A 16,883-nucleotide genomic window follows, 5' to 3' on the forward strand; every position below is an offset into this window, starting at 1 on the left:
GAGGCCTGAAGGCTTGTCAAATGAAGTTTTGGACTYGAAATATGAGCAGCTGGCTCCCATACTCCACTACCTTTAGGAAAAGCCTAAAGTAYAGGCTTATTGGAAAATAAAAATACTTTAGGTATTAGCAGCTCAGCACCATGTCCTCACTCCCCTTTTGAGACACTCCATGTATGACACAGCTGATAAGGAGATGCTTTGACCTGCTAAAGACTTTCATGTCTTTGGGGCTAACGGAGAAAGGTAGAAAAGGCTGCAAAGCAAACCTTTTGCTTTCCTAGCTGCAGCCTCTCCCTAGCCACATTCCCTGCCACATTTCTGCTTTGGTGAAGCAGTACAAACAGGTGAGATGAAGCAAGTGCTTTTGTGATGTCTGGGCCATTACTCTTCTGGTGTTAGGAATAGTTAGTATCTTACTGGAAACAGCAGTACAGTCAGGCTGAGAGACACACCTTTGAAAGTGCTGCAGTTTCTGAGTGGTTCAGGCACTGAGGTGACCCCAGGCGCAGAATGGTTTTAAMATTTTGCTTTTCTTTCCTTCTTTTTCTTCTTTTTTCTTTTCCTTTTCATTTAGTAGAAGTCACAACTAGAGACCCCAAAGAGGGGGGTTTTTTTGTTTGTTTGTAGATAGCCCAGAGCACATGGTTTTTGTTTGTGTCAGTATCCTAACTAGTACTAGCACAAAAATCACAGTAGTGGTAATGCAATTCATAGCCAAAGGCAAGAAAAGTATAGAAATAACTATGTCAGATTCATACTGGGAAGGGAGAAACAACAAGGTTAATATAGTGTGTGGAGGCTTAGGGGCATGACAGCTGAGGAGTRCAGCAAAATCAACGGATACAACAAGGGAAAGATCTCCTTCTGGCCACCTGAGAAAGCTGTTTCTGTTTACAGCCATTGCCAGTGGACCTTATTATCATTATCTAGTATAAGAAAGATTTCCAGAGGGATCCTGGCTGAGAGAAGAGTCCATGATCTGGGAATGAATGCCTCCTGCTCACCACACACACACACACACACACAGCCCCGTAAGAGGCATCAGCTTCAGCTCTACAGCAGAATGCTAGACACAAAGAAGCAATTAAGATAAAAGCAAATGTACCTCTTGTTAGTTCTACTAATTAGTAAACGAAAAAACAGGTGAATGGTGGGAAATTACATATAATGATCTCTTTATTTGACTTGAAAAACAGACCATATTTCAAGCCTAAATATCATTCTCTGACTTGATACCATACCACTGGCACCCTGAGTTGCTTGTTACATGGTATGTCATAACTGTACTTCCATGTTAGCAACAACAGCTGCAAATGAAAAGAAAGCAAAATTCTCCCACAAGTGACTGTAGCCTGTGTCAGAGGTGGGCAGGAAGAGTTTCTGCCTATTGGAAGAGAAAGGAACCTGTGCTAATTAATTCAGTGAAATGATCTCAATTGTATGAATACACATAGAAAGCAGAGATTTAGAAAATTCATACTTTTGATTTGGGAAATGCTGAAGCCTGAAAAAGCATGAAACACAATTGATTCTTTCTGTACAAGTGGCCTCACTGATTCAGGAGTGGATATCTATAAAAGCGTTTCTAAAATAGCACTGATAAAACTCAAAATAGCCTTCCTGTTGATTCACGTTTTTTTCTTCTCCATCCATACAGTGTTATTTTTCCTGTGGGATGTGCAGAGCCATTATTTTCTGATTCAAAGTATGACATAAATAATTAACATTAGCAAACTTAATAATGTGCCAGCACGGTCAAAAGCTAGCTGAATCAGTAGAATCATCTTCATGKAATTAATTGCAAATAATAACTTTATTAAAGGAGCTTGGAAACCTTCTATTAATTCATGTAGGATTCCATTAATAATGATGTTCAGTTAAGACTTCTGTTCCACTGCCTGTCTGAAAACAGCTTGCAGGAGAAATCTGAGAGCACTTTCATGGAATCCTTCCCGTTCYGTAACTGCTGAACAAGCACGAAGGGCAGGTTTAGATAATATTTTAAAAACATATATGTTTCCCCTTCAGTCTTCTCTAGGAGAGGCAAAGCTCATGGACAAGCCATAAATRGCACAGAGTGGGAAGAATACCTAACTGCAAACTATTTCCCAGGCTGTGTGCCTGTTAAGGCCTATTTGCTATCATACACATGGAGGCCTCCCCTGAGGTCTTCATGGTTTCCCCTGCATGATGTTCACCCATCAATGCCTGTATTCTGGTACTCCTAATGCTCATGGATGGGAAAAACAGCTGGGGAGGCTGGCAAGGAAATGAATTTCTTGGTGGCAGTTGCCTAGGAGAATATAAATATTCCCACATGAAAGGCAAGAGGCACTTCCAAGAGGGCAAAAAAAAAAAGCTGAGAAAAATGACTTCTATAGGGGGTGGGGGCAGAATGCTCAGGTGAAGAGGAGAAGCAGCTACTTYTGCCAGTGTTTAGGATGTACTTAGAACCTCAAAACAAACTCAGGCTCACTAAGCCTTTTCCAAAACTTACTTCTCTTGCATTCAAGCMAACTTTTAATTTCAGGATACAAGGGATTCTGCTTGCTTTGGCCACAAAGGTTTAAAGCACTGACATTTTCCAGAGTTGAAAAGCTGCAGCAAAAAACTACACAGACAGGAAAACTCCAGAGCAAGACTGGACTGACCGCATTCATTGTCACCAGTGTTTGTCCCTGGCACCGTATGGCTGTGGAGCACTGTGAACAGGGGTCAAAAACAGCCCTCTGCAGACAGTGATGTGTTAACTGGCCCTAAGGGACACGTTCAAAGCATGTGATTGAGCAATGGATAGGTAGATTTCTTTCCCTATGGAGGAATCAGAGTTAGCCCAAAGCAAACAGAAGTATTGTCTCTGCTTGAGAGAGACTATACTTGCTGCTCATGACAGGGAGATGCAAACAGACTCACGGCAACCCTTTGAAATTACTGGCATCCCAACACCCATGACCAACATCCAGCTACCTGAGGAAGAGGAGCATCTAGTCATCCAACAGAGAGGGACTTGTCTGCACTGGCATTTAACCGTACAGATCAGCAGCACAGGGATCCTAAGTCTTCCAGGACAACCTCACCTTCCAGGCCAGATGGGTCAGAACAAGAGATTTCTTATAAGAGCAAAAGTTCTAGCAATGTGCTGCCTAGTAGTAAAATGTTGCTGCAGCCAGAAGGGTAAGTCTCCTGTTTGGTACATGACCATTGATTTGCTGAGGGAGTGGAGAGGCAGGATGAGCTGCAAGATCCCATACTGCACAATAAGTCTGTTTTATTCTCAACTCYGCTCTTGGGTGACCTTAACTTAAGTCACTTTACTTTTCAGCATCAGGGAAATAGTAATTCCAGCCTTTCTCACCTATCCCAAACTGAATACCCCTGATCAAGGAAGAAAAATGGGGCTGGGCCTGTTTTGTGATGAGGAGGACAGTAACAGGAAACATTAGGTTTTGTAGAGACCTGCCCAAAAGCAAATAGTAGACACAGAAACCAACTGCACTGAAAGACTCTATTTAGAGGCAAGAAGGATTATACAATTCTCTTGCAAAGTCTTCTGAGAGCTACCACTGAGATGGGAGTATGAAAGCAAGGAATCCTTTYACTTTGCTTTACTGTGTTTCCTGTTATTACAGTTTTACTGTTACTGACTTAAATTGAAAGTCTTCACTGCAATTTTTTCCTTACRTGATTGCTAAAAAAAAGAAAAAACAAACAAAAAAAGAGCTAAAGAACTCTGGTGTTTGGGTAAATAATAAAATAATTTAGGTTAGAAGGAACTCTTAGTGGTCTAATCTAAGATCCTTCTCAGAGCAAGGTCAACATGAAAATAGATCAAATAGCCAGGAACTTGTTCTGTTCTCTAAAGTCTCTAAAGACATAGATTCAGCACATTCTCTAGGATCCTGCTATAATGCTTGACCATAATTATGGTGAAAATTTTCTTACTTATGTCCATCTGGAATTTTCCTTTCTGAAACTTTTGATTATTGTGTGTTGTCCTTTGCCTGCACATTGCTGAAGTAATTCTGTCTCAGTCTTCTCTATAATCAACCTTAGATAGTGGAAGAAATGCAGAAAGCTAACTTCTAAAACAGCTGTAAAAGTAGCAAAGCTGAAACAAGAAATGATTAGGAAGAATAAAAGGGAAAATGAATAATTTAAAATTGAAAAGATTAGCGTCACTAAAAAATAAAGACTCTTTTACACCCTTAATGGAAACTATGAAAGGAAATTCCCAGGCAAAGCTTATTTAGTGCACGACTGATCAGTTGAATTGCTTCCCATTGTCCCAATGGCACTCAATGTTCASATGCACTCGTCTCTGCCCCTTGGTCTCTCCTTTTTGATTTTCAAGATTAGCAGTTAGGCCCTGGCAGAGATAGGAAGGCACAGAAAGCACAGGACAGTTTTTAGATTCCCAAGATGAGCATAAGTTGAGCTGAGGGCAATGGTGGAGGTGCTAAGAGGCGTGTAGCAGGCAGTATCTGTGTGCCCAGTAACAAAAAGCAGTGAGTAGAATAAATGAGAGCTGAATAAAAGAAATCACAATTGTGATGTGTCTACACATAAATTATTTTAACCTCTGAGCTATATTTCTAGTAGTGAATAATAGAAGGCAGAGCCTTTTCCTTGTGGCAGCTGGAGTTAAATAGCTTGCATCTGTACACCTAACCTCTCTTCCCAACGGCCACAGCATACATTCTGTTGGAAAACCGAGACTTTGAGAATTGCAGATACTGTCTGGGAGAGTGCTAGCCAGCACAGGTCACAGCCTGCCTGGGAGKGTGCTGACAATAAACAGTATGGATAACCACAGGACAGGGCATCAGCTTGTGCCCTTGTCCTAGCCAGTGTACAAAGAGAGACATTGCTCCTGAGAATTGCATGGTTAGATATGAGCTAACTGAAACCTAATCATGGCTACTGCCATCTGAGAATACGGCTCTTTATTGCTCTTCCGCTGGAGAAATTTTCTCGGTATATTTTCACAGGGACCAACTGAACAACCAAGTTACAAATATAGGCTCYGTTTAGTTCAACACATGCTCGTGGTTTAGCTGGTTGAAGGAGCTTTAGGAATATGCCCTAATCCATCTTTCTCAATGGAGGTTGCTGTCAATCATATTGAGCCAAACTGTAAATGCGGCTGTGGAGTATCTTTCTAACAGGAGCTTACTTGCAGCCTCGGTCTGAGGCAGTCCCCAGTAACAAACTACCTTTCGAGTAGCAGGGACACAGTAAGTGGCTACCTCCCTCTGAAATTTATCTAAGACATTGTCCTGTTGACATAGGCTGTAGCTGTAAGTCCAGACTGTGGAAAGGTGAATGTTTGCTATGAAGGGGAACCACCACTAGTGGATTGTCCAAATTAAAGTTAGGACTTCAGAAGTCAGAGACTGGGAACTGATRGAGGCTGATCTGGCTGCTGCTGTTTGGAGAATATATGAATGTACATGTCTTCATTTATTATATTCTTGTGGGATTATATAAAAAAAAGATCTGAAAGAAAAACAGTTTAAAAGATCAGCTAGGGAATTCAAGGTTTATGGGCTTTTATGCTTATAATATAATTAACAATTGTYTGTTAAATTATCATCCTTTGCAGATATTGTGTGGATAAAACAAACAGGGAAAGCCAATGACATTGATATTGCTGTTAACACTCTCCTTGACCTCAATTCTACCAAAATACAGTGTGGAATATTTCATCATTTTGGCATATTTGGCAAGGAATTCAGGGAAGAACATATAAGATTATTTATAACCTGGGTGCTTCTTCAGCTGTCCAAACATTCATTCCTATGTTTCTAAATTTCCCCAGCTAAAGTGCCTACAGGAACCTGCTTTGCACCAAGCTACAAACAAGGAAGAAGCTTCCCTCCATCCTCACCCTCATTCTTCTTATCCCTCTTCCTCCTCCTCATATAACACCAAATTTGTACCAATATAAACTTCTGCAAGGTGGAAGCCAACCCCCATTCCTTTCCATGCCTCCCRTTGCTGTTATCAGCTTCAYGGTGATCACTGCCCAGGTGGAAACRTTCCACTGTGGTTCAAGCTGGGCACCTCCTACAGGAAGCTGCTGCTTCTGTAACACACAGAGGCAGTCCAGATGCCAGAAAAAGTATACATGCCCTATTTAAGGATGATACAAATCAGGGATTTTCCACATCTCTTGGGTTTTACTTGACACAGTAGTAAGATATAGCAGTATTCATCATTTAGATTAGGCAGAAGAGAGGGTGGCTGGGTGCTAGACACCTAAATGCGCATTTCTAGCAGACAGCTCTAAATATCCAGGCTTGAAAATACCTGTTCTGATTCACCTGTCCAGAGATGCCTCAGGGCAGGCTCTTTTTTGAAGCAAGTTGGGCTTCCGAACAAAATACATATCTTAGACAACAAAAACTCCAATGACAAAACTCTATTTTCTTTATTCCTCTGAGACTTTCAAAAATTTGCAAGAATTGCCCCAAATACATTTATTCATCATCAACAACAAAGGCAGAATAGAGCACAAATGTGCTTTATCTTGTTAATTAACACAGATTTAATCCTGCATGGAGCAGTTCTGTTACCTGAATTTAAATAAGTTAGTGTCTGTCTCCAAAGACAAACCCTTGTGGCTAAAACCTCAGCAATGACAGAAATACACCATTAGGATCATAACATCAAGCACRGGATGGAAGAAGGAATCATAAGCCTTCAAAGACCAGCCACAAAGAAGTCACTGAGTCACACAGTCCTTCATAAATTCCTGAAACTCTAGTCTAAAACTCCAAGTCAAGTTTTCCTCCATTACATTTGCTCCAGAACCTTGCTTCTCTGCTCATTAGAAATCTTTCTCTAATATCCACTCAAGGGTCTATTCATAATGTGTCCATACCTTTTTCTTTTTGCACGAATGTTGTCCTTGACTGTAAGTAGTGTTTCTCTTACGAAAGTTTATCCAACAGTGATATATTTATAGGCAGCAATCATACTCCTTGCCAACCTTAATATTTCAAGGCTACAGTATCACTGTTTCAGATGAAACCTGCCATATCTAAGGATACAGCTTTCTGGGCACACTCTTAATAGTGTGTAATAGTGGTATTACTCCAGGAGTTCATGAGSGTTCTGCTTCCATCTGTGCTTTCTGTGCTAGGCTCTGTACAAAGGCGGAAAGTCTAGACTAAAGAACAAGTGATATAGATATGAGACGAGAGGGAAGTGAGTAAAGACAGCAGTAAGCAAAGACATTGGCCTAAGGCTAGTCAACAAGAAATGTGTTGCTGTTCTTTATTTTAGTCACTGAGTCAGGACACTTCAGATGCTTTCAAGCAGTACAAACACTTCAGATGTTTTGTTCTCAAAGACAGCCACTTAGCATCTCACTGAACGTGTGCTTATTTACAGAGCTCCATTCACGTTCATTCCTGCCTTGCCGTTGGGAACYGTACCAAGGACAGAGCTCTGTCTCCACACCAACAGCCATTACCATCCACTAAACACACGCTGTGCCATTAACAGTATTTATASTAAAGTTTTAAACATGTCATGTGCCTGAATCATTTTTTAAGACCCTGCTGTGCTAACTGTCAGACGGAACAGACTTTAACAAAATTAAGTGGAAAACCAGAAGCTGAGAAAGAAAATGGAACACTAACATGCAAATTAATTCATTAATTCATTTACTTGACTTTGTGTCCTGAGATTGACTCTTATTTTCTGTGCTCCATAATAGAAAGATATGTACAGGATGACTGTGAATTAGATTTGTAGCCTGCTCTGCTCTGATCGCATCAGATATCACATTACTTTTAAGTGCAACTCCATACTAATTGTGCAGCTCATCTATCCCCTTGATATATTCCCAATACCCAGCATTGGCTCTGATAGATGTCATATCACTCTACTCTATGAAACCTGCTCTGCATGGATGCTCTACATTTCTTCTGACAGGTTTCTACAAAGCATTTAATCAAACTCTTTCATCCTTACTAATAGAGACCTGCAGCAGCTGTCTCACTAAATGCACACAAGACTGAAGATCAAGAGGCAGTTCAGAGGAGCCTGAAACAAGGAAGGATAGAGGATAATGGGATCTCACACTCCTAAAACCTGGGAGCTGGTTTAAAAAAAAAAAAAAAAAAGGTGAAAATGTTCTTTCAGTTCTTTCAAGAAAAAAAAATCATTCTTTGGAAGAAAAAAATAGCTGGGATTTAGGCAATTTAGCTTTTATTAGTAGAAGGAAAGGGCACAACTCCTCAGGCCCATGAGAAATATCAGCTATTTTAAAGAGGAAATAGGAAGAGATTAATGGAGGGGAAACAGGAAAGTAAAGTTTCCCTCAGGTCCTCATTTGCCTTCATTACCACCATACTAGTGACAAAAGATGCCATGAGAAAACATTTGTGTAGTTCTTCTGATCTGCGTTTACCCAGCAATCTGTGCAAAAGGACTTCTTATTTTCAGTGCTCAGCCCATCTGCCTTTYAGCCAGAATTTCGGAGGGGTCTTAGATGTTTCCCAGAACAAACACCTGTCTTCCTTTAGTTGATGCCTTTGCTTCAGCCACTACTGCACAAATAAAACATCTGCTGATTGAATCTAGTTAGGTCACTGCTGGCATCACACAAAGCAGGAGTTTTACAAAGGAATCACATTCTGCCTCAGAGGCTGATATAACAGCACACTAACAAGGAAAAAAAAGCCAAGGCACAGCAATCTGGGGTTCTGCATACTGAGCAACAGCAAAGGAAAGTACCATTCAAAAGGAATGTTTTTATTTTTTCTGTTTTTATTTTTTTCTTTTTCCTTTCTTTAGCTTGAATGATATTACTGTTAGCAAGGTTCCTCCTATGGAAAATTTCTGCTTTATCAGAAATCGAAATGTGATTGTGTGGGAGAGTAAGAGCCATGTCAGCAGGAAATGCCTGTATGCACCTGAGGGATGAATTAAATCTTTACTATTAATGAGAACACACAGCCTGTGAGTTTCACAGCAGTGCAGATGTATTATACCAATGCCATGTGAAATGCACCGAGCAAATCTCTCCCAGTTCTGTGTTAGATATGAATGCTGCTCTACAGCACACCTACTATATGCAAAAAATTCTTTACTTTTCCATCTCAGCACTTTTGTTTTTGTTGTCATTTCTTGTGTCTTGCCTTGTAAAAATAGCGAGGCTTTCACACTTCTAAGACCACCTACACTTAGATCTTGAGGACCATCCTTGACTTAGCCCCTTGAGAATCATTACCATTCCGTGTGCCAAGGAAAATTAAGTCCTTCCCTGCAAGATGGACTTCACTTTTTTTTTTTAAGTGCTGAATGCAAGTTTACTGGCTTATTTTCCCTTCCACAGCCAAGGAAGGACTGGATCATAAGCCACAGAACAGGAGAAGGATGGAAGAATTTTTAGAAGTAGAAGCGAATTCTCAACTCAGTTCTCTTACCTTCCCAAATCTGCTGAGGTCTCCTGGCAACACAGAAATACAGTTGGCAGATGGTTTCATTGCTTGCTGCTACATGTGAGCTTTCTGCCCCTCAAAATATCTTTTAGTCCAAGATTTTTTAGGGTTTAAGACAGCAGAACATTTCTATTGCAGTTGCGGGAGTGTTATGAATGAAGGATAGAGAGGTGCATAAGGAACTGAGGGAGATGGGAACTGACAACAAGATGACATAGGACATTCAGAAGAATTGAGAATATATCTAGTTCTTCCCCTTCCCACCCCAATAGAACTGAGAATTTAAACTGTCCATTGATGCAATAGGTACCTGGACTGGGACAGCAAAAGTAATGGTGAGGCTCATCTCCAAGAGCAGAACATCCTTCTCACTAGCCCATCACCAAAGCAACATTCTCTTTGCCATGCTGGCCAGATATTTAACTTTCTCTTAAAACCACCAGTGTGAGAGATTCCTCAGACTTCCTCAAAGCTATGTTCCAATGCAGCAGATGTGCTTCAGTCTATTCCTTTATTCCTCCTCCATCAGCATTGACAGAGCAAAGGAAAATCAGGCAGATGAGGGGTGAGAAATAGGGAGTGACTGTGTATCTTGAGCCTTCTTCAAGGTCTTCTTTCTATCCTCACCCTGAATASACACCATGGAGTGAGATAGGTTGGCGGGGCAGGAATAAAGAGCTTTCCAGAGATTTCCACTGTGGGTAGAGTGGATACACAAATATTAAATCTAGCCTTCTGGGTCTTCTACTGCTCTTTAAGCCTGGAATTACTAAATTGTCCCGCTTCACACAAGTACTACATGCCCTCTTCCATCCAGACTAAAACAGAAAGAAAAGCCCCAAACAACAGGACTCAGAAGATCAGAACTGATTTGCTTTTGGGACACCTTGCACGTGACAAAGATGTGTAACTCTATAGTAGCTCATGCTGGCTTATGCTGGCTGGACAGTTACGTCAGGAAACCTGATTTGCGCTGTGTGGTGCAGTGATCATCTTGAAAATGGAGTATCTTGATTCAGGGCCAGTGGAGGGAACTATCTAAATGCTGCAGTCATTTTTAATGCTGAAATTGACTGCAAAACCTAAACCTTGAAGTCAGAGTTTATACATCAGAAAAACAAAAGAGATTAAATAAGCTGCTTGAATGTTAAAAGATGGATACATTTATACCATATTATCTAATTGTTTCTGCTTTATTTACTTTAGCATTTCTAAAAGATTCAGCATCAAAGAAGGGAATATAGTTACAGTGAATAATTTGTATTCTTTATTCAGTGCAAATTAATTCAAGGCTCCAAGCATTACAGAAATTAGCATTATATGCACATTAAAAAGGTAGAACCTAGAAGTTAAAATCACAGATCTGAAATGTTCCCACTTAACATTCCAAGTTTCTTTTTTTCCCCTTATTAGTGTAGATTATTCCACTTAGAAATGCTGGAATGAAAGAAAATTCCTGTTATTGATAAGAAAGATGCTCTCGTCAGGTCTGCTCAAGTGAAAAACTTAACATAAGCCTTTACAGCRTTGTTCCATTTTAGGAAAGTAGTAATTCTTTTTCTGAAACCATTGTCTAGCATCATGTTGCAATCYTATGGGCCAGCCTCAACCTCTTTCTGCTCTGCTATAATTACAACATTTGTCTCAAGAATAATTGTTCCAGAGCATGTTGTGCATTTGAGTCCAAGTTCAAGCTCAATGTTCCTACACAAGGTAGCACAAATAATACAGAAATACCCTGACCAAGCCATTATTATTAAAAAATAATCCTGTGATTGAGCCTCCATACATAAGTATAAAACAAATGATAGTGAGGGAYGCCTATTAACTTTCACTCAGTGTCTTTCTCGTCTGTCCTTTCTTTCCCCGCTGCAGTCCTATCTTCTTCCCAAGCTTTGTTTTCACTGTGATACCATATGATCTGACACAAAAACTCCCTTCTCTATCACTGAACCAGGAAAGAGAGGAGTTTCTATGTAGTTTCAATGACTTGCATCCTTCATCACATGACTACTGGTGGAGACAAAGCTCTTACTCACTTAATCTTTACTTAAACAAACTTCTTAGTTCTTTAATGGGACAAGATTTGGAGTTAAGTGAAAGCACAGTGGAAAGATTACATTCTACCTCCCTGGGTCTAGATCTGGCCTTTATCTGTCAGGGAATGCAAAATGTCTTGTGTTATTATGCATAGACATAGAAAAAAGAAAACTTGCCCTCAAAACTTGAAACTCAACACACTCAAATCCCAACTTCCCTTAATGAAGCTCTCTATGTGCTCACAGGGTTTTTATTGCATCAATAAATCATGCACATTTTTCTTCCTTCTTCCTGAATACAAATAAGCTCTGGGTCCTAAGTGCAGAAGCCATCACTAGAGCTCATCCACAGCATCCATCAATGAAATTGTATACATGCTTGGGAGCATAAATGCCATGATCATTTTTCAAGGTCATACACAATCTGGACAGCATTGTTAACAGGCTTCAGCAACCCGATAATAAGTGTCACACACCCAACCAAGTTAGAAGCATGCAAACAGATTACTCACCTCAAGCACAAGAAAAGCATAAAGGCAACTATAAGAGCCCCTACTGATATACAGTGGCCCAGGTAGTTTATGATGAGAGCAATCTTGTAATGGAGTGCATACTTCCTCTGGAGGTAAAGAGATAACATGATTAAATCAGCATGACTCTGTGAGCACTGACATTAAGGAACAGTTAATCAGTTTAGGAAACAGTAATTACTTTTCTTGACTTTAAAATGATATAATAACCTCAGGGCTGATGCTTATGTTTTAGCCAAGCATGCTGGACACAGGCAGAAGCGCATGTTTGGTTTCATTTCAGTTTGGAATTTGTCCACAGTTACATACAGACTTCCACAGAAAAGGTTTTTTTCCTTACTGATTATTTTTTTCTTTTTACTGAAGTTTCCTCATGATTTGTTACTTTCTTCATTATTCTATTTTAAAACTTTGTAGACAAAGGTAACAAGGCTACCAAAGACACAAGAGATCTTTTTGAGATCTTTTCACAGTCTCAATATGATGCAAAACACATCTTTGTTAGGAGTCTAGATGGTCTTAATGAGCCAGGGTATGCTACTTTAATATTCAAATAGATTGCTCTTCATATGAAAATAAATCAGTTGTCAGTAAGAATAAATAACAGGCCCCTTCTATAGGGGCAGTATTTTCTCTAAGGTACTTTCTGCGCAAACCAAGATCCTTATCTTTCCATTTAAGGCCAGAACCAGTGCAGACTGCAAGAGCTAGAATCTAGTAGAGTCCCTCAGTTCTAAGAAAGCCTGAAAGACCAGAGTGACCCAAGTATGTGGTGAAACTTATATTGGTGTCTACTTCCTAGGATGCTGAGGGGATTTTTAGTAGGTCCTCAATCCTGCCAACAAAGAACAAAGCACAAAAGTGCTCCCACCTAAATTAGTGAATTTAGTGATGTGGTCAAAATTTGACCTGGGTTTGTAAGACCTCAGCCTAATTGACTTATTTGCCAGAAGTACATGSAAGATTCTTCTTTTGTGGGCTGTTGCGGGCTACAGAAAAACAGAAGCAGCTCCTTCCTTTGCCTGGTGGAGAGCAAGAAGTATAAAAATAAATAGTGAAGCTGGTTAAAAACTGACAGAGGTTTTCTGCTTAAAGAACTAAGTCCTCTGAAAATAGATTTTTTTTTCTGAGTTAGGTATTTGTTTCTTTTCAGGTTAAAAAGATCTTTCTCCTACTTTGGGATGTTCTCCTCCCTCAGAAGAGAAAAGATATAAAGAGAAAATTAAAAAAAAGGAAAGCTTTTTGAAAAATAACTACCGAAATCCCCTCCCTATGACAAAAAATAGAAAACCAAAATCATGCAAATGTTCTAACTTTCTAATTTGGGTTGAATCTCCTTTGTTTCTTTTTTGTAAAAATTTCCCTTAAAGTTTTATTTCAGTCAAAGAAAACTGTCAGTGAATAAAYGTTAGGATGATACTACAACTAGCAGATGTAGTTAGTATCTGCTCCATCGTTACATGAAGCTAGCATCTTCCAGCACTTTGCTAGAGAGTGAATGAGCCCTTTGGGAATCATTTTCATAATTAAACTTACCTATATCTTCAGCCCATGGAGCAATTACCATTTCTGGACAGAACTCCACATATATAGTTATTATGTCTATTATAAAATCCCTGAAAATAAAATTCCCTCTGCACAGGCCCAYTTCTGAATAGCCTTGAAGAAAATCAGAAAACAAGTCACTGAACTTTACTTATTCTAAAGTCATCAGGTCACTAAAAGAGGAGGAATACACACTCTTATAACTTGAAATGAAGTGCCTACCTGTCATGCAATGTTGTGCTATTCAGCTAATGTCCCAGAACACTGGCTTGGTTATCTTCTTTCCTACTTAAGTGTTGGTGTGATGCTAGAAATCTTCCAAAAGAAGATGACAATGTTTCTGCCAGCCAAGAAGCCAGCTCTTTGAATCTGACCCTTCAGCTCGCTGCTTTGGCTCCTAACCATTATTTCCATTTCACTCAAGTTTTAAGAGGTTACAGTTCAGAAGAGAAGAAAATTAATTGGAAAAAAAGTATAATCAAGCTCCTCTTTGAAGTACTAGAAGTGAAGGAAGAACAGGCACAACCTTTTTTCTGTTGCTGACACTAACAACGTTTCCTGAAAGCAAATTCAAAGATCATACAAACACACACTGCCTCAATGTCTATAAAAAACTGAGCTGACACGGTGGCAAGATAGCTTCCCACCAGTTTATATGAAATTTGCAGCTCTGGTAGAACTAGAGAAAACACCTCTAGGGCTGAAAAAACACATGCCCAGAATCAGTTATGTGTTGGCCAAAGCTTAGTTCATGTAAAATACTTGCATAACTCTGTTCTGTGTGTCTCYTGAAGGCAGATGTATTTAAGAGGTAACAACCTTCTACTGCTACCCAGAAGGAAGATGTTTCACTCCACTACAGTGAAAATTCAAGTCGTACTCATGGATGAGGAGGAGGTCTTTACATTAGAAAGGAGCTAGAGGAGATGCTCAGGATGTTCTCCTAGCTGTGTTTTCCAGATCACAATATTTACCATTATCAGAATCTTCCTCCATGTCACATATTATCCATGTCAGTCATGCTATATCAGGCAGTGAAGCGTGATCTTCCAGTCAGCTTCTACTAGGTAAACTGAGGAAGAGGAGCCTCTTGTCTTTATCTGTACCAGCTTTGTACACTAAGGCACACTGTATTCCTTACAGCCAGACTTCAGGCTACTGTAGAAGCCATTCTTTCCAGGGCAACTTTTCCTTTCTTTTAGCTAAGATGTGACTCCTCAACTTCCAAATCAAAGCAGCTAATGACTTGAGTTTAGGATCAGCTGATTACTGTCCCTCTCAAAATAACAAGGATTGTTCTCCCTCTAACAGGTGCTTCCAAGGTTTACAGCACRTGTCTTCCTGAGCTCCCTATGAGACTCTGCGCTCTATTCTCTGTTCAGACCCAGTTTAGGTTTCTTCTTCTTCCTCATCACCAGTCCAGMTGGAGATACCTTATCTCCTCTCCAAAGAGTATTGGAAGCTGCTGGGAAGCACCTTTGTTATCCAAGGTGCTGCCCCAATAAAAACTGGCCATCTTTGGCTTTTGCTACTTCTCCTTTCTTGGAAAGCCTTCCTTCTTTCTCCTCCCTTTCCTGATACCCCAAATAAGGCTACCATCTCACCTAACAAACTTCCTAGAATTTCAGTGATTGGGCAAAGTTGACTGTCTGTGGCTCCTTGGCAGCCAGGGAAAGGAGACAAGCACTGCGCAAGGATAGTCCACTTCTTGTAAAATGTTCAGGATAGTGACAAATCACTCCTTGAAGAGGCCTCTACATCCTTCTCTTGACTACAGAGGAAAATTGGATAACTAGTTTGGATTAAATGTGTAACTTTTAGACATTTTAGAATCAGCCAAGGTGAATCTTTCCTCAAACAAGCACCATACAAGCTGATGAAAGGTCAAAGCACACTTTCACTGCCTCCAAGCTGAGGGAGGAGGCAGTATTTCCTTGTGCATTTGCTTGCAAGTGGCAGCTCTCTCATCTCCCTAYGAGTTCACTGTTTTCCTGTTCTGAGCTAGCTGGAAGCTGTGTAACTGTGGCTAATATGACTGTATTTCTGAGCAGGATACATTAACTTAGGCCCAGTATGGTGTTAACTTCACTACGCAGCTTCAAGCTACCTCAAAACAGTAGCACAGCCAAATTCACATTCAGCTGCCGTAGGCCACAAAGGCAAACCCAAAGTTTTTAACTTATAGCACTTTACGGAGGCTKAGATATATTCTTAGCTGCCTGACATGCATTTGTCTTCTAACAAGAGCATAGATTTGTGCTAGACGCAGTGAAGGTCTCTTTGAATTAAACACTTGTAGGCTGAGTGGAAGCTTTTCATTTAATACACATCATGCCATCCAGTAAAAAGACTTTTGTGCCTGACTCCTGTGCCTGGAGTAGGAGCCAAACTACCATGCAGAACGTGGGATTCCATCCAAGATTAAGACACCCACATTTGGATATCTAACAAGCATCTTAACCAACATCTGAACCAAGGGCTGGAAACAGATGTGCACACACAGATGTATCCCTTGAGGGACATTCATTCAGGAATTGAATTAAGGGACATCATACATTCAGGAAACACTGTGGTTCCTACAGTGAATGATGTCAAATTGCTGCTACAGAATGACACAGTTCTCCCAGAAGCCCTGTGTCACATCTGCCAGACCCATGGGGACACAAACTATGTCCCTATGTCAAACTAAACTACATAGCTATTTGTAGGGCAAGAACTGACCCACAGCTCATAAAAAATTGTGATTTCCCCTGTTATGTTACCAACACTCTCTCATAAAGAATGCAGCAATTGGCCCTGGGATGGCCTTGAAAACTCCTGTTCCCATGCTCATGTATGTACCACTGCATTTGAAGTTAAACCATGTACTTCCTTAGCACTCAGGCTGTAAGTAGCTAAACTTGAAAACTATATTGTCTTCTGCATTAAAAACAAACATAAAACACAGAAAGCAGCTGAATGGAGCTGGTGCATGGCATCTGCTGGGATCTATCAATAAGTAACAACAGACTCACATGTCTGCTTGCATCTCACCTTTAATCAAAATGGAGGATTATGGAAATTCATGGAAGAATGAAGGATTTTTTTTTTTTTTTTGAGATCACAAAGTAACCTGAACATTCATCTGTAACATGGAACATTATGTAGAGATTTCAAAAATATTTACGAATGTTAATATATGTAGAGCTTGACACAAATCTTTAAAGAACTACCAAATTAATTTTTAAGCTTTTGCAAACAAGGATACTTGTATGTGGGGAGGAACATTTGAACTTTCCTGTTTAAGGAAAATGCTGTTTAAGAAGTTTTAAGCTATT

General features: G+C 40.0%; 1 protein-coding gene across 3 annotated transcripts in view; it reads right to left on the minus strand.

Moving 5' to 3' along the window:
• CRHR2 (corticotropin releasing hormone receptor 2) overlaps positions 1-16,883 on the minus strand; it is a 146,273-nt gene that overhangs the window by 48,344 nt on the left and 81,046 nt on the right. For all 3 annotated transcript variants that reach the window (XM_085316493.1, XM_085316491.1, XM_085316492.1), the window contains one exon: positions 12,004-12,110. In XM_085316493.1, coding sequence (XP_085172619.1) covers positions 12,004-12,110 — 107 coding nt within the window. The remainder of the gene's footprint in view (positions 1-12,003; positions 12,111-16,883) is intronic.

Source organism: Rhea americana, unplaced genomic scaffold (genome assembly GCF_003343005.1).
Source record: "Rhea americana isolate MKP2758 unplaced genomic scaffold, rheAme1 scaffold_47, whole genome shotgun sequence".
NCBI classification, from domain to species: domain Eukaryota; kingdom Metazoa; phylum Chordata; class Aves; order Rheiformes; family Rheidae; genus Rhea; species Rhea americana.